At 34.2% G+C, this 19,226-nt stretch overlaps 1 protein-coding gene across 4 annotated transcripts in view; it reads right to left on the bottom strand.

The window, feature by feature from the left end:
• LOC135126315 (protein pellino) overlaps positions 1-19,226 on the bottom strand; it is a 65,708-nt gene that overhangs the window by 15,418 nt on the left and 31,064 nt on the right. For 3 of the 4 annotated variants that reach the window (XM_064052271.1, XM_064052275.1, XM_064052273.1), the window contains exon 2: positions 291-389. In XM_064052271.1, the coding sequence (XP_063908341.1) occupies positions 291-389 (99 nt within the window). Of the gene's footprint in view, positions 1-290; positions 390-6,949; positions 7,020-19,226 lie in introns of those variants that run through there. The other variant, XM_064052274.1, reaches the window with a different exon arrangement.

Consider the following 19,226-nt stretch of genomic DNA (forward strand, 5'->3'; position numbering starts at 1 on the left):
TATTTATAGATGCTTAGACCAGATTAAAATAAACCGTATTACGGCGAGTTTTTGTCCAGACACCAGAGAAAGTCGACTGTTTACGTCGAAAATGCACTCTTGTTTTGTTTTAGTTTATTTTGGCCGAAACGAGAGCATCGATTCGGACTCGGCGACCCAATAAAAGTGGGTTGGTTTTATTTGGGTAGTAGGTAAGACACGAATACCTAGAAATGTCTGATAGAGACACGTCTGGCGTGACTTTAATCGGATCATAAAAGTAAAACGAAACCTTATAGGCGAGTACTCACCCTAAAATGACTAGTTCTCCATATTTGACGAGCTGTTTGGGTTTCTCTGAGTTGGCACTCTCTTGTTCTTCTAGTATGGGAGATTCGGTGCCATCCGATCTGGAACAAAGCGACAATTAAGAAACTCAAAAAACTCAAGAAGTTGGACAATTAAAGTCGAAAATTATATGCTTGGCTGGCCTTAGAAAAAATAATGTAATAATGACAACGCCTTTTGAATTCGTGGGAAATATTCTATGGCGTCACACCGTAATTGATGTTTTTTTAAGAGCTTTAATTAATACGAGACGGAGCCTTGTATAGTTGTAATCGAGTCATCCACATTTTTTCATAATAAGACTTAACGACTTTACTTAGATTATGTCAGAAATAATCGAAACTCCCATAATTCACCGTACGAACAGCCACTATTGTCCATTGTTCTCTCTGGCGACATTTCCCGGCCCGCTTTATTTTTCTTTCCGTTTAATTGAAAATTCGTCTCCGCAAATGCGAGAAACCCAGCGCATTGAATCATGCCGTCGGGTCAAGGGAGCACTGACAATAAAATTCCCATTAAAATTGCAGGAGGAAATTACACAGAACGTACAAATTTAATTATGATGTGTCGGGGTCACGCGGGGTGCACCCGTCACACTTTCTCCGTCGAGACCGAAAATTCGGCGCAGTTCGGGCGCGCCCCATTTTTCGGTGCATATAATCCGCGCCTCGGTTATTAATAATTCGCCCTTAATATCTCCATATCGATCCTCGGAGGCAAATCCGGCGCATTCTTCGCGAGACACCCGATATGTCTTCGCGGGATGATTGATGGCGGCATTACCCATCAATACAAGAAAAATCGAGTCGGCGACTTTTCGAAACACAGATCCGTATCCGAACATAGAAAGGTAATTAGCGGGGCGATTTCTCCGATTATATAAATTTCGGTTGGCGAAAATTTGCTTTTTATGTTTCACGGTTGCATGATGAAGAGGCATGAGCGCTCGGAGAGTTGTGGGGAATCGGCGATTTGAGTCGTAATTGGGTTGCGTTGCGATTATAATGCGATATGAAATGAAACGGACGTGTTGGAAATAACTGTGTCAGAACACTATTTGATGGAACTTGGGATCGGAACTGGTCGGACGGGGGGATGTAAAGCGGTGTTCCAGATTTTAGTGGCGGGATGGTGATGTAAACTATGGAAATATTGTTACTTCCATGTTTTCTCGACGTTTCGTGATCTCTAGAGTACGAAAAAAGTGGTCTCCCATTGTCGTCTGTATCAATTTTTATTGGACACAATTTCCGAATTTTTTCAAAATTGTATAACAACATTTTGCATTTTAGTTACGTCTACCAATTTTTTCAATTTTTCAATTTCCAGATTTTAAAATTTTCATTTTCTCGATTTAATATCACAATTTTTCGTTTATTCAATCTTTAATTTTCTCAATTTTTTTCTCAATTTGCGAATTGTCAATTTTTGTTTCTTCAGTTTTTCATGTTCTTGATTTCAAATTTTTAGATTTTTCAAAGTTTTCTATTTGTAATTTTTCGTTTTCTCATTTCTGATATTTCGGTTTTACAATCCCGTAATTTTCCCATTTTTTTAGTAGAAAAGTTGAAAAATTACAAACCGAAAAACTGAAAAGTCGAATAAATGAAAGTTTTAAAATCCAATAACTGTAAAATGGAAAAAAATTTGAATCGTAATATGAACAAGTGAAAAAACTAGAAAAAGTACAAATCAAACACTGAAGAATGGATGAAGTGAAAAATCATGAAACTGAAAAACATAAAATTAAAAATCTAAAAGTCGAAAATCGAAAAATTTCATATGAAAAATAATAAATTGCAAATCGAAGACATGAAAAATTGAAAAACTGAGAAATCGTGAAATTGCAAATCGAAATACATACTGCAAAATCTAAAAAGTGAGACTTCCAAAAGTTGGAAAATCGAAAAACTGAGAAATTGGCAAGTCGAATAAATGGAAAAGTTTTAAAATCTATTAAATGAAATTTGAAAAAAAAAAAAATAAAATCAGAACACTGAAAAACCGAAAAACTGAGAAAATAAAGAAAATAAAAAACCGAAATGAAAAATTGCAAATCTAAAGTATCGAAAAATTGAAAAATTAAAAATCGAAAAATTGTAAACTCCATTAAATGAAAAAGTTTTAAAATCCAATATGTAATTGAAAAATTTCACTTTGAAAAATGAAAAATTATAAAATCAACATTGAAACACCGAACAATAAAAAAAATAAAAAACCGAAACGAAAAACTGAAGAAATGAAAATTGAAAAATCGAAAAATAAAAAAATTGAAATGAAAAATAGAAAAATTGAACATCCAAAAAATAAAAAACGGACGAATTTAAACATAGAAACTCGAACAGTTGCATTACGTAAAATTGAAAAAACAAAAAAAATGAAAAACTGCAAATCGAAAAACTGAAGAAACGAAAAATTGAAAAAATTCTAAAATCGTAATATTGAAAAATTGAACAATTGTAAAAATAAAGAAAAAAAAACCTAAACGAAAAATTTGAAGAAATGGAAAACTGAAGAAACGAAAAAATGAAAAATTAAAAATCGAAAAATTGAGAAAGCGTGAAATTGCAATTCGAATTATTGGAAAATCTAAAATCCTCAGAACAGCCGAATCCTCAAATCTTCAGAGCACCATAATCCTTAAATCTTCAGTATCGAGAAATCCTCAAATTCCACAATGCTCAAATCCCCAGAAGATCAAAATCCTCAAATCCACAGAACAGCGAAATCTTCCAATCCTCAGAACTCCATAATCCTCAAATCCACAGAACACCATATCTTTAAATCCTCAGAACACCATAATCCTGAAATCCTCAGAACAGCAAAATTTTCAAATCCTCGGAACAACAAAATCCTCAAATCCTCAGAACACCAAAATCCTCAAAACCTTGGGACAGCGGAATCCTCAAATCCTCAGAACAACAAAATCCTCAAAACAACAAAATCTTCAAATCTTCACAACAGCGAAATCCTCAAATCCTTAGGACTCCAAAATCCTCAAATCCTCGGGACAGCGGAATCCTCCAATCCTCACATCCTCAGAACACCAAAATTCTCAAATTCTCGGGATAGCGGAATCCTCAAATCCTCAGAACTACATAATCCTCAAATCCTCAGAACATCAAAATCTTCAAATCCTCAGAACATCAAAATCCTCAAATCCTCAGAACAAGAAAATCCTCAACCTCAGAACCCCAAAATCCTCAAATTCTGAGGACAGCGGAATCCTCAAATCCTCAGAACAGCAAAATCCTCAAATCCTCGGGACAGCGGAATCATCCAATCCTCAGAACTCCATAATCCTCAAATCCTCAGAACATCAAAATCCTCAAATCCTCAGAACACCAAAATTCTCAAATTCTCGGGACAGCAGAATCCTCAAATCCTCAGAATTACATAATCCTTAAATCCTCAGAACAACAAAATTCTCAAATCCTCACAACAGCGAAATCCTCAAACCTCAGAACCCCAAAATCCTCAATCCTCGGGACAGCGTAATCCTCAAATCCTCAAAACACCAAAATCCTCCAATCCTCGGGACAGAGGAATCCTCAAATCCTTAGAACTCCTTAATCCTCAAATCCTCGGAACAGCAAAATCCTCAAATCCTCAGAACTACAAAATCCTCAAATCCTCGGAACAGCGGAATCCTCAATCCTCAGACCTCCATAATCCTCAAATCCTCAGAACAGGGAAAAAGAAAATGAGACATCCAAAAGTAGGAAAATCGAACAACTGGAAAATTTAAAAGTGAAAACCGGAAGAGTTGAAAAAAGAAAAATCAAAAAATTCTCAAATCCTCATAACTCCATAATCCTCGAAGAAAAAAAAATTAAAAATCGAAAAATTGACGAAAAGTCGAATAAACGAAAAAGTTTTAAAATCCAATATGTAATTGAAAAAAGAAAAGTTATAAAGTCACAACACTGAAAATCCGAAATGAAAAATTGCAAATCAAAAAATTGAAGACACAAAAATTAAAAAATAGAAAAATTTAAACATCCAAAAAATCGAAAAACTGAAAGCTTTAAACATAAAAACTCGAACAGTTGCAGGGCGTAAAACTGATGAAATAAAAAAATATCAAAATTGCAAATCGAAAAATTGAGCAATGTAAAATAAAGGAAATAAAAACCTAAATGAAAAATTTGAAGAAATGGAAAATTGAAGAATCGAAATAAAAGTTGGAAAATCGAAAAACTGAAAAATTTAAAAATGAAAACTCGAAGAGTTGCCGTAAAATTAAAGAAATAAAACAAAAAAATAAAAATCGAAAAATTGACGAGTCGAATAAATGAAAAAGTTTCAAAATCCAATAATTGAAACTTGAAAAAATAAAAGTCATAGTCACAACACTGAAAATCCGAAATGAAAAATTGCAAATCAAAAAATTGAAGACACAAAAATTAAAAAATAGAAAAATTTAAACATCCAAAAAAATCGAAAAACTGAAAACTTTAAACATAAAAACTCGAACAGTTGCAGGGCGTAAAATTGATGAAATAAAAAAAAAATCAAAATTGCAAATCGAAAAATTGAAGAAACAAAAAATTGAGCAATGTAAAATAAAGGAAATAAAAACCTAAATGAAAAATTTGAAGAAATGGAAAATTGAAGAATCGAAATAAAAGTTGGAAAATCGAAAAACTGAAAAATTTAACAATGAAAACTCGAAGAGTTGCCGTAAAATTAAAGAAATAATACAAAAAAATAAAAATCGAAAAATTGACGAGTCGAATAAATGAAAAAGTTTCAAAATCCAATAATTGAAACTTGAAAAAAGAAAAGTTATAAATTTAGAATACTGAAAAATCGATGAATTGAAGAAAAAAAAAAGACAATAAAAAATCGAAATGAAAAATTGCAAATCAAAAAATTGAAGACATGAAAAATTGAAAAATAAAAAATTGAAACATCCAATAAATCGATAAACTGAAAAATTTAAAAATAAAAACTCGAACAGTTCCAGAACGTCAAATTGAAGAAACAAAAAAAAAATGGAAAATTGTAAATAGAAAAATTGAGAAAGCCTGAAACTGCAAATCGAAATATTGCAAAATCTAGAAAGTTGGAAAATCGAAAAACTGAAAAATTTAAAAATCGAAAAATTGACAAGTCGAATAAATGAAAAAGTTTTAAAATTCAATAACTGAAAACTGAAAAAGGAAAAGTTATAAAATTAGAACACTGAAAAAATAAAGAAAATAAAAAACCGAAATGAAAATTTACAAATCAAAAACTTGAAGACTGGAAAATTGTAGAATCGAAAAATTTACAAGTCGAATAAATCAAAAACTGAAACGAAAAACTGAAAAAACGTACAAAAAGAAGATCAACTTTTTAAACGATACGCAAATTCTGCTGGATTTTTTCCACCTTCACGATAATGTTGAAGTAAAATTTCGAAATATCGATTCGGCAGTTCCTCGTGTCGCCACAAGTTTCTGTTGTTTCTGTTACTACGTTACAGTAAAACTCGAACCCCAAGTGTCAAATTTCGCAGTGAAACGCACAGATGACGGTCCGTCCGAATCCGGTTGAAATTTCGAGCTCGACAACCGCAAATCCTCGACTTCCTCGAAAGTACCGCCAATCTTTTTTCCAAAGCCAGCGTGCTCTTCCGACAGGTCGGGTTTCGTTGATTAATCGAAAAACTCGTTCCTCTGTCTACACGTCAAAAATCCACTCCCCGCGGTTCATCGTACAGACAAGTCCGCAACAAGTTCGTTCCAGCTGCCATTGTGTTTCCGTAGTGGGTCGTGAAGCAAACGTTCCTTCATGACGTACCTCCACTATCTGATGCCCCCGCCCGATACCATCAAACCCAGAAAAAGAAAAAAAGCGCGTTCCACTTCGCTCCGACTATTTAAATTGACCTAAATCCGGCCCGCCGGCTGTCACATTAATAAATCCAACATGGGAATGGCGGAGATCGGGCGAAAAGCGTGAAAGCCCGGACATGTGCATACATTAAACCGAAGAAAGTAGATTAATTCTCGCGATTTGGCGAACGCACTCTCGGATCGGATTATTAATTTGGCACGACGCGACCAGTCCGGGGGCGGATTTTTTGCCAACTTTGCATTATTAACTTGACATTTTTCCCGAAAGGTCTGCCAGCCCCCAACCTTTGCACTTTCTGCAAAATTCCGCAGCCCGTAAATCCATATCCGTGCCATTTCGTGAGATGCCTCTCGTTTATTTAAAACAAAACGGAATCCTGCATAATTAACCAGCGATCAATAGCGAAACCGGTCGATGGATCGAAACGGTGCAAAAAGCGCGCAAGCCGATCCGACGATATATGCGCCATAAAATGGCGAACATGATAAAATTCGCATAAAGTGGCCGAGTTACGGGCGGCGAGACCGTGAAACCGATTCTGCGATTGCGGATTCGGGTGGCGGCGGAGGGGCGATTAATGGGTATCGAGGGTTTGCAAAATTGATGCTGGTCGTAGGGTTGCGGGGCATGGTTTTCGCCGGACGCCGGCTTTTCTAAAGGCGCGCTCACACGATCCGCCGACATTTCCAATGTCAAGGCGACGTCGACACCTGAAACTGCAAACCTGCATCACACTGCCCAAACCTGCACCACGCCGACATCAATCACTCCTAACCTCAAACACGTCAACACCATGACATCTTCGTGTCGGCGGCCCTTGGCCCCTCGCCCCGCTGCGCCCGAAGATAGCCGGTTATCGACCCTTCTTGCGTTAATAGACCGTAAATAGGCCGCGACTCCTCACAAATGCACGCTTATTCCAGACTGACCAAGATTGCGCGTCTTCGCCGCTTACATAAGCTCGGGCTATTAAAAGCATCGCCGGCGATCTGGAACCGAAGAAACGAACGTTTCCTGAAATCGCGCCGACTTTTATTTTCATCTCGTAACCGTTCGGACGCCGGCTGGCCTGAAAACGTTTCCTGGTGAGGTCGGAACGCGCTACCTGGCGACGGGCACCTGCATGCGGAGGTCGAGGCACGCGGGGGGCGGCTGCACTTCCTGGTGGATCGTGGAGGTTCGAGGGGCGGGAAGAGGCGAGTTTAGTGTGTAATTAAAAGCAAATGAACCGAGAATGTTGGAGTTCTTGTGTTTGTCAGGTCGCGGAGAGATCGGCTGGCGTGGCTTGGTATCGCCCGTGTTTTGGTGTTCTTACTACGTGGTTCAAGTAGGATTTTGATCCGTTTATTCTTACACGACGCCATGTGGAACGACTTTTCAACGTTGGAACTTTCGTTTGTGTACTTAAAAAATTGTTATGACTAGAAATCGACAATTTCAAGTTTTTATCGGTGCATTGAGCGTGTGCGCTTTCAAGATTTAGCAATACGCCAGTAACTTACTGTGGAAAGACACGCATATAACACATGGTTTACCAAAATAAAAAGAACTAGTTCGATAACAGACGTCGTTGACACTTTCCTTAAATTTCATGTTTGCGCAACATTCGTTAAAAAATAATTTAAAACAAACGAAAGACCGGACACGAAAAAACTACAACCAAAAATTTAGAACCGTTAGTTAATTTATTAATTAGGGTTTTTTTTGAAATTAACTTAGAAATGAAGTATATTTGCGCCGTGAAATTATCAATTTCGTTGCTAAAATATACAGATCTGTTTGACCGAAATTTTAATAGTAATTTTGGTCACACTGTATAAAAACGAAAAAAACAACAACAATGAAACTGTATTAAAGTATCTGAAAGTGTTTTAGAAACAATAAAAAATAAGATAATCGATCATTGGAAAAAAAGACACAGGAAATATTCAAAATGGAAACAAAAAATTACCTTAAGGGGGGATGGGGAAGAAAGAGGATCATAGAGATGAGAGGAAAGGGAAAAAATAGAAAAAATTGGTCTAAAGAGTTTAGACAGTACTTCCCTCGCTGTCGGAAACTTGACGACTGCATGCCTATTGTGTTTTTTTCTCATTACATTTTTGTAGTGGGAATTTAAAAAAAAAAATGCGATGACGTCATCAACATTTTTGCAAGGACACGTATATCAGTTGGGATAGATGTAGTGTAATACTAAGAATAAAATTATTATATTCTCAAATTTTCGGGAAAATGAATTGGGTCGTTTTGAATATTGATTTGTAATAATCAATAAAATAATGAAACAATTTACTCACGTATACGTATCAGAGGCAACTGAAAATCGTGTATGTATAAACATTCTTAATTTAAGATGACAGGCGTAACAGCATACGTGAGAGTCAAACAGAGAAACTGTAAACAAAACGACCATCGGTTTAATTGCTTCGACTTCCGCTTATTATATAAAACATTGGGTTTTATTTTAATTCTTGACGGTGAAATTCACAATTGGTTGATTATAAACATGTCTATTTCACATTCGCGGAACCAAGTCAGCGCATAAAACAAATGCAGGTCTGTAATGTTAAAGTCGATGTAAATAAGCGTGCTACCCTTATGTTTCAACCGAGTTTTTCCTTTAACAAATTTTGTGTCTACCAAATTGGGTTGGTTGGGGTGTAATACTAATAATAAGTGTTGCCTTTAATTTAATCAATAAAATAAATTGACTTCATTAATTTTTTTGAACCACCTCTTAAGAAAATCTAAAAAATATTAATGGAATGATAAATCACAAGTACAAACTCATCATATTTTTTGCATTTTAGATAGGATTTATTCAGCAAAATTTAAGGGTGACGTCATCAATTTTTTTAGGAGGGACGAACAAATACATTTTGAACAAAAGTTTACCTTGCTTATAATAACTTTAAAATATTCCCAAGATTTCAAAGCATTCGGTTTTGTAATTCCTGATTAAATCGATAAAATAAATTCACGCCTTCATTAATTTTTTTGACTCACCCTGAATATGCAAATCCAAAAATATGAATGGAATGATAAATCATAAGTACAGACTCATCATATTTTGTACATTTTAGATACGATTTATTCGGCAAACTTTTGAGCTGACGTCATCAGTTTTTTGTAGAAGATAACCAAACATATTTTGACTAAAAATTTATTATGCTCTTTATAACCTTAAAACATCTGCAAGATTTCAAAGCATTCGGTTTTGTAGTTCCTGATTAAATCAATAAAATAAATTTACGCATTCATTAATTTTTTTGAGTCACCCTGTATATGCAAATCGAAAAAATTTGAATGGAATGATAAATCACAAGAAGAGACTCACCATATTTTGTACATTTTAGATAGGATTTTTTCAGCAAAATTTTGTGGTGACGTCATAAATTTTTTAGGGGGGACGACCAAATACGTTTTGATCAAAAATTTACCATGCTTATGATAATTTTAAAATATCTTCAAGATTTCGAAGCATTCGGTTTTGTAGTTCCTGAGTAAATCAGTAAAATAAATTTACGCTTTCATTTATTTTCTTGAATCACCCTGTATATGCAAATCCAAAAAATATAAATGGAGTGGTAGATCACAGGTACAGACTGATCATATTTTGTACATTTTAGATATGATTTATTCGGCAAATTTTCGAGCTGACGTCATCAAGTTTTTGGAGGGGATAAGCAAATATATTTTGACTAAACATTTATTATGCTCTTTATAACCTTAAAACATGTGCAAGATGTCAGAGCATTCCGTTTTGTAGTTCCTGATTAAATCAATAAAATATATTTACGCATTAATTAATTTTTTTGAGTCACTCTGTATATGCAAATCCAAAAAATATGAATGGAGTGATAAATGACAAGTACAGGCTCATCATATTTTGTACATTTTAGATATGATTTATTCGGCAAACTTTCGAGCTGACGTCATCAAGTTTTTGGAGGGGATAAGCAAATATATTTTGACTAAACATTTATTATGCTCTTTATGATCTTAAAACATCTGCAAGATTTCAGAGCATTCGGTTTTGTAGTTCCTGATTAAATCAATAAAATAAATTTACGCATTCATTAATTTTTTTGAGTCACCCTGTATATGCAAATCCAAAAAATATGAATGGAGTGATAGATCACAAGTACAGACTCATCATATTTTGTACATTTTAGATATGATTTATTCCACAAACTTTTGAGCTGACGTCATCAAGTTTTTGGAGGGGATAAGCAAATATTTTTTGACTAAAGATTTATGATGCTCTTTATAGCCTTAAAACATCTGCAACATTTCAAAGCATTCAGGTTAGCAGATTAAAAATTAAATTTCAAAATGTTGTTTTATAATTTTGATTTTTTTTCCAAAAATCTGGACGTTTCGGGTGAAAAGTCGATTCAGAGTTGTAAACTACATGTGTAGGACTATGTTATTTTATACAATTGAAAACCCATTTACTATGTACAATTTTGAAGTGACGTCATCGCATTAGTGGTGGGGATGATTAGACAAATTTTGGTACTTTCGGAGATTATCTGTCTAATAAAAATCCGGGGGCAGACGGACAGACGGACGGACAGACGGACAGACGGACAGACAGACGGAAATGGGAGACCTATTTCTTCGTCTTCTAGGGGTCATGAAAGATCGAGAAAACGTAAAAGTAGAGAGTCGGCCGACGGACTCGATTACAATACTTCCTTTGCTTACGCTCGGGAAGTAAAAATAATTTAAAACAAACGAAACACCGGACACGAAAAAACTACAAAAAAAATTTTAGAACCGTTAGTTAATTTATTAATTAGGGTTTTTTTGAATTTAACTAGAAATGAAGTATGTTTGCGCCGTGACATTATCAATTTCGTTGCTAAAATATACAGACGTACAAATCTGTTTGATCGAAATTTTTCGTAGAATACTAATTTTGGTCACACTGTATACAAACGAAAAAAAAAACAACAATGAAACTGTATTAAAGTATCTGAGAGTCTTTTAGAAACAATAAAAAATAAGATAATCGATCATTGGAAAAAAGTATATCCCAGGTCATAGAAAAAAGAATGTAGATACTACACTCGTAACAAAAACCTAAAGATTATAATAATGTAAACTACACGAAATTACACCGAAAATATTCCAAATGGAAACAAAAATTACCTTAAGGGGGGAGGGGGACAGGAAGAGGATCATAGAGATGAGAGGAAAGGGAAAAAATTGAAAAAAGGGAAAAAGAGAAAAGGCAAAGAATAGATGAAAGGGATTGACGACAGAACAACAGGAGAGAAAAAAAGAAAATACTGCGACAAGTATGAGACTGAGTGTTCGAAAAGGAGGAGAGAGAGAGAGGAAGAGAAATATCGAGGTAGTAAGACAGAGGAACACGAGACAGAGCGAAAAAGAAATAAGGTGAAAAAAGCGGACAACGTGACAAAAGAAAATAGAAAACGAAGGCAAAGGAAAGGGGAAACCGAAAAGAAGACGAAAGTGAAGCGATGACAACACGTAAAAAAGAAAGATTCAGAAATGGAGGAAACATTGAGGAAAGAGACAATGACAAAATGAAGGAAGTGTAGCCAGAGAAGGTAACAAAGACGAAGGCAAAGAGACAAAGATACGAAGGTAGAGAGACAAAGGCGAAGAGGAGACTAGGCAAGAGAAGGAAGACTAAGGCGAAGAGAAGAATAGGTGAAGAGGATTAAGAAATGGGGGACACGTAGAGGAAACAGACAATGACAAAATGGCGGAAGTGTGGCGAGGAAAGGTAGCAGAGACGAAAGCAAAGAGACATAGTTACGAAGGTAGAGAGACAAGGGCAAAAAGTAGACGAATGGAAAGACAAGACAAAGGCAAAGATAAGACGAAGGGGAAGACAAGACGAAGACGAAGACGAAGACAAAGACTGACGAAGGCAAAGAGAAGACTAAGGCAAAGAGAAGAACTCTGCCGAAGAGATGACGACGAAAAGACGAATCGGGGAAACACGCAGGAAAATGACAAAGACAAAGTGGCGAAGATAACGAGAGAAAGTAACAAAGACGAAGGCAAAGAGGCAAAGATAAAGATGAGAAGGTAAAGAACTAAAGAAAAAAAAAACAAAAGCACGGGCAAGAAGAGATGAACAAACAAATTGAGGAAGGTAAAAAGATAAGGGAAAACAGCAGATGAAGGAAAAGAGAAGACAAAGATAAAGAGAAGACGCAGAAAAGAGACGACCCCGGGTAAAAAATAATAGACGTAGGAATGGGGAAAAAGTAATAAAGATGACAGCAAGGAGACAAAGCTAAAAGAGAGGATAAAGAAATAAGGACAAAAAGGTGGGCAAAGAGACAAGGAAAAAGAATCGATGACACAGTCAAATCAATGAAATGAAAGCAGTGGCGAGGGAAAGGAGATAAAGGGAAAGAGACGGCAAAAAGACAGGGGCAAAGAAATTGACGGGGGTAAAGAGACAAGGATAAATAGAAGATGAAGGCGAAGAAACGAGGAAGGCGAATAGACGACAACAGGTTAATAAAGAAAGATTAAGAAATGAGGGAAATATAGAGGAAAGAGACAATAACAAAATGGCGGAAGTATGGCGAGAGAAGGTAACAGAGATGAAGGCAAAGAGACAAAGATACGAAGATAAAGAGACAAGGGCAAAGAGAAGACGAAAGCGAAGACAAGACTATAAGGCGAAGAGAAGACTAAGGAAAGAACACTTGGGCGAAGAGAAAACCCAGGCGAATCGATGACGACGACGAAAAGACGAATGGAGGAAACACAAAAAAAAGACAAAGACAAAGTGGCGAAGATAACGAGAGAAAGTAACAAAGACAAAGGCAAAGAGCAAAGAGGCAAATATAAAGATGCGAAAGGAAAGAACTAAAGGAAAAATAGACAGGAACAAACAAATGCCTCAAGATCCTTGAGATTCTTTCGAATAAAAAAAAAAAAATCGTTAAAAGCTGCTAAAGTCATATTAAAAAGAAAAATGTCTGACACCGCCAAAAATTATTTAAAATTTTTCAAAAAAAAAAAAAAAAATCAAGAGAATTTCAAATTCTTCAAAAAAGTCGTTAGGAGGCTGAAAGATTATTCTAAATTAAAAAAAAAAAAACCTCATAGGTCTTCAAGGTAATTTAATTTTTTTTTTCCGTCAGGAACCCCCAAAATTCCTTTAAATTCTTAAAAAAAAAAATCTTCAGGAACCTCCAAGATTCTTTCAAATTCTTAAAAAAAAATCGTTAGGCCCCAAACATTCTTTTAAATTAAAAAAAAAAGCCTCAGGAACCTTTGAGACTCTTAAATTGGAAAAACTCATCAGAGGCTCCCAAGCTTCTTTCAAATTTTAACAAAAAAAAAAAAGGTTTAAAACTCCCAAGATTCTTAAAAAAAATTCCCCAAGAATCCCCACAACTTTTCAAATTCTTAAAAAAAAACGTCAATCGAAATAGCTAAAGATCGAAAAATGGGAATATTCAAAATTGAAAAATTGAAACTTAAAAAACCCGATAAATCGAAAAATTGAAAAATCGAAATACATATCGAAAAACTGAAAAATTAATTCCAAAAACTTGAAAAATCGAAAAATGTAAGATTTCAAAAATCGAATAAGTAAAAAATCAAAAAAATTGAAAATCGAAAAATCTAAAAATCCCAAAACTTTAACACTGAAAATTTGAGAAATCGAAAATTTGAAAAACAGAGAAATCGGAAACACGAAAAATTGAAAAATCCAAAAATTTACAAACGCCAAAAATTGAAAAATCGAAAAGACGAAAAATTGAGAAATCGAAAAATTGAAAAAGCGCGCCTCAGGAACCTCAAATTCTTAAATTTAAAAAAAACTCAGAGGTCCACAAGTTTCTTCCAAATTTTCAAAAAAAAAAAAAGTCTGAAATCCCCTAAAAACCCCCAAAAACTTATTCAAATTCTTTAAAAAAACGTAAGGTGCCCCCTAAATTCTTTTGAATTAAAAAAAAACTGTCAGTCTCTAAAGATTCTTTCAAATTCTTTAAAAAAAAAGTTTCCCAAGAGTATTTTAAAATCCGTCACGAGGACCCAAGATTCTTAGCAAAGAGACAAAGATAAAGATGCGAAAGGAAAGAACTAAAGGAAAAATAGACAGGAACAAACAAATTGAAGACGCAGCGGAAGAGACGACGAAAGCAAAGAGACAAAGAGACAAACAACGAGAAGAGGGTAAACAGATAAAGGCAAAAAAGTGAGCAAAAAGACAAGGGAAAAGAAGCCAAAGAAAAATGACACGAGCAAAAACAAGGAAAAACCGAAAGCAAAGAAAACAGGCTAAAAGGGGAAAGGCAAAGAGGCGGCAAAGATACAAGAGTAAACAAAAGACAAGAGCAAAGAGAAGATAAAGCAAAGAAAAAATAAACGCAAATGAAGGCGAAGAGACAACGGGGGGTAAAAGAAGAGAAAATAAAGGAATGGGGAAAACAGTGGAAAGAGACAATGACAAATTGGCGAAGGTAAAAAGAGACAAGAGTAAAAAGACAAAGCAAAAACAGACGACAAATAAACAAGGGAAAAGGACCCAAAACAAACAGACAAGGGAAAAAACGGGAATCAAAGTTAAATCAAAGAAAGAAGGGCAAACAAACCACATCAAATAAATGAAGGTAAATCGAAAGAGGTAAACAGCCAAGGGCAGAAGAGGACACAAAGGAGAAAAGGAGAAAGAGGGAACAGAAAAAAGGGGTTCGGAACAGGAATGAGAGGAATCATTAAAACGAAAATGTAAAGAAAAACAGAGACAGAATAAAAAAATTGGTTACTTTGACAGAACTTCCCTCGCCTTTGAAGTATAATCCACCAAATTCCGTTTCTTTGAAAAATTGTAGAAAATTTGTGTTTTCTGATAACCTTTATACAGTAAATGACATCTAGAACCCCCTGCGCCAATATGAAATGTATTCAAACAAATAACCAACAGAAAAGACTATTATTATCACTGTACATGCTTAACTTCGATTGTTTATGTTTATACATAGAAAGAATATCACGTAGAAATTGATAAAAATGGAACAAAATGTTTTGAATATGATTATTATTATTGTTATTTGATCATAATTAAATAAAAACGTGGGTATTCTCACGAAGGCTAGTAAGTATAATCCAACAAATCAAGCTCTTTAAAAAATATATAAAATTTGATTTTATGATTTTCGTTCGTGATAACCGCTGTACAGTAAAAACCAGAGGTATAAATAACACCCATTGTCCTTCAGCAGTAGGTAATAGTAATCTGAAGCTCAAGTGTTTATTTATGTTTATACATCGAAAGAATGTCACGTAGAAATTAGTTTGATTTGAATGAGTTTATCTTCTCAAACCAGGAGTAAAATTACTAATTAAACCACAATCGAACAAAATATTTGAATATTATAATTCTTATTTTATCATTATTATATAAAGACGAGAAAATGAGACGTATAAACTGTGTTGAGAATGAAAGGTTATTATAACTTGCAAATGTTTTTGGGAAAATATGAACGTTTAGCAAAAAACTGAAAGCGGATTCGTACACTACAAGACAAGTATATGAGTGTATTTTTGTGTAACATTCAAATCATTTTAAAATACTATTCCGGTGAGTATAGAGTTAAAAGAGAGGCAACCTTATGGACAAGTGCGGGGCTAATGCTCCGTCTTCTCCTCACTTCACTTCATCCACAAACGTAATAGTGGACAGTGGCTCTCCCTCCTTTTTTCTTGTGAACTACGTTAACAGTAGTCTGGACGAACACCAACTCATCAGACTTGTGGCCAGTGCGATTACGTTAAAGCAAAATAGCCCATCCCCAAATGAACGGTGGACTGGTGAAAGGTTTTTGTCCAATTTTAACCAAATTTCAGCTTTTCTTTAATTATTATTGTTATGATAAGCACAAGTTGACAACATGCCAGTAAATCCCAATTTTTGGAGGATGCCTGGTGTATGCGTTTAAATTCATCCTTTATTTAAATAAAAAAATGAACGGCCATTATAGTAGATATAGTTATTATGATATTTTTATTATTTTTCAGTTTTTCGACCGTTTTATATTTCGATTTCTCAATTTTTCAACTTCTCGATATTGTAATTTTTCATTTTTAAAATTCTAGATTTTTCGATTTCTCAAGTTCTCAGTTGTTCTATATTTTAATTCTTTTATTTTCCCAATTTTTAAATTTTCGATTTTTCAATTTTTGAGATCCCGAATTATCAATTTTTCCATTTTTAACTTTTCGATTTGTTGATTTTGGCCTATTTCGGTTTCTCAATTTTTCGATTTTTCGACTTGTCGACTTTTCGACTCCTCGATTTCTCCAACTTTTGATTTTTCGATTTCTCGATGTCTCAGTTTTTGAATTTTTCGATGTTTCGATTTGTCGGTTTTTGATTTTTACTTTTCGATTTTTTGTTTTTCTGTGTTTAGATTTTTATAGTATTCGATTTTTCAGTTTTCCAATTTTTTTTAGTTTTTGAGTTTTGATTTCTCGATGTGTTGATTTTTTAGTTTTTCGATTTTTATATTTTAGATTTTTCAATTTTTATTTTTTTTTTATTTTTTGATTTTTAGATTTCTCCATTTTTCAATTTTACGATATTTTAATTTTTCAATGTTTTAAATTTTAGGCTTTTCGATTTTTCAGTTCTTCAATATTTTTTAATTTTTCAAATTTTGACGTTTCAGAATTTTCAGATTTCCGATTCCTCAATTAATCTACTTTTTTCGACTTTGCTTTTTGAATTTTTGATTTCTCAATTTTTAAATTCTTTAATTTCCTAATTTTTGAATATTTTGTTCAATTTTGTGATTTTTCAGTTTTTCGACTTTTTACTGTTTGAATTTTCAATTTTTCGTTTTTTAAACTTTTAGTTTTCAGTTTTTAAAATATTAGGTTTTTCGATTTCTCGACTTTTCAGTTCTTCTATCTCAATTTTTCAATTTTTGGAATTTTTAAATTTCTGATTTTCCATTTTTTTTATTTTTCGATTTTCCGTTTTTTTTTATGTTTCGATTTTCCATTTTTTTTGTGGCTATCGTTGGTGATTTTTAGAAAAAGCGACGGTTACGGTTTTCAGATTTTATTTAGTTCCTTTTACTGTTTGAGAGTGCCAGGAAGAAGAAGATCGAAGGGTGTTTGAATGGTCGACAGGTAGGCTCGGTTTCAAATAGGTGGTAGTAGGTAAAGAAAGAGTTTAGAAAATTCTAGAAACGGAAAGAGAAAGTATGTAGGAGCGTAGGGCAGGTAGACGAAAGATAGGACGTATTTACATTTGTACAATGATTTGTACAAAGATTATGAATGCGCTCAGGTAGAACACCTGATTTTGTGGGAACGGTTGTTCCTGCATTTTAATTTTTCGATTTTCCACTTTTTTTTAATTTTTCAATTTTCCAATTTTTCGATGTTTCGAATTATTCAATTTCTCTGTTTTTAAATTTTAATTTTTTTTATTTCTTTATATTTAGACTTCTCGATTTTACAATTTTTCGATATTTGAATTTTTCAAGTTTTAATTTTGCCATCTTGGTTTTTCGATTTTTAAAATTTTTCGATTTATAGATTTTCCGATTTCTCAATTTTTTCAACATTATCAGTTTTGGGAACTTTTCAATTTCTTTTTTCAATTCTGAACGCTTAGAATCGACATTGGCATGAGCGCGCTCTGGTCTGTGGATCAAACATGTTCCCAGGCGACGACTTATGAAAAATTGTTATCGCTAATTCCACTAGAAGTTTAATATTTTGTGCGAAAATGGAACACTCGAATGAAAATAATTGCCGAAATGTGTTTGCCGAATTTTATACAGACCGTATGCATTTAAAAAAGCCCTTCACATTTAATCACTTTTTCCAAATGGGGATATCAAAAAGGACAAATTATGACTCTAGAGAATGGTAATTCGATAGAAAGACAGACAAGAAGTGGAATTCCACCAACAAAAATGGCCCAGAAGAGGAGAGAAGCCTTAATCAGTCAGAACCACGGCAGTAACCATGTATTGGAACATTATAACTAGTAATTTAGTAATATAATAGTGTAAATAGTGTGTCCTATTTTTAACATCCATACTCATTAACCACGGTAAACTTGGAATGCCATTTAGAAATTTTGGACAGAAATTTAAAATCGGCAAAAAGTACGTTACTAAGGGAGAATAAAATCATATTTGCAAAGCGAAAATCAATTCCCAAATGTTCAGAAAAACAAAAATTGGAACAAAAGCAAAAATTAAAAAAAAATTCTGAATCATTACACTGCCAACGTTATTGATGCATAAATGACTTATATAAATATTCAGTTTATTCCTAAGGACATAAATGTTCCGAACGTCCCTCAACTGCGACCAATTGAACGCTTTTGAAGAAATCTAAAGTGGAATTTGTGTGAAAAATGTAGGGTAGGAACCCTTCACACATATAGAATTAAGCAGTGTGTATTGCTGAAAATTTGGCAGAAAAAAATATTGGCTTTCACAAATTTAATGCGCCGCGCCGTGTTAAAACAAAAATTTGTGAAGCAAGTAGATATGTTGCAAATCGTACTCTATAAAGTTGTTTTATAAATGTTAACAGTTGCATTTTTAATTCGTCATTCAATAATAAAGTTATGCTAGTTTGAAACTTGCGCAGATTTTTGGTCCCCACACCCATGGTAGAAGGCGACATGGTATAGGCATCCGATGTACCAATTTAAAAATGGTCTGCGCATCCATTTGTGACGTTAGGTGGCATCAACGACCTTGTGACTCTTGTGAGCTTCGCTAGGGAAGTCTAGGGAATTTCAGCTTGAGTTGTCATTGCTCTGTCCAATACGTCAATTAGTTGTCAGATAACGAATTGTATTTTAAATTTCGCGCTAATTTCACCCCACTTGACGTCACACCCGATGCGTATGCCTATACCATGTCTCCTTCTACCATGCCCACACCCTTATTTGCTTCGAGTCGCAAAGTGTCAGTAATTTTCCGCGCCGTCCGACTTGTTAAATTTCAAACTAAAACGGCTGCAAGAGCGATTCACTTACAGTAGTTGTGTTGTACAAGCTCAGACAACAA

Source organism: Zophobas morio, unplaced genomic scaffold (genome assembly GCF_036711695.1).
Source record: "Zophobas morio isolate AGI-343-1 ecotype UQ-CSIRO unplaced genomic scaffold, CSIRO_AGI_Zmor_V1 ptg000010l, whole genome shotgun sequence".
NCBI lineage: Eukaryota > Metazoa > Arthropoda > Insecta > Coleoptera > Tenebrionidae > Zophobas > Zophobas morio.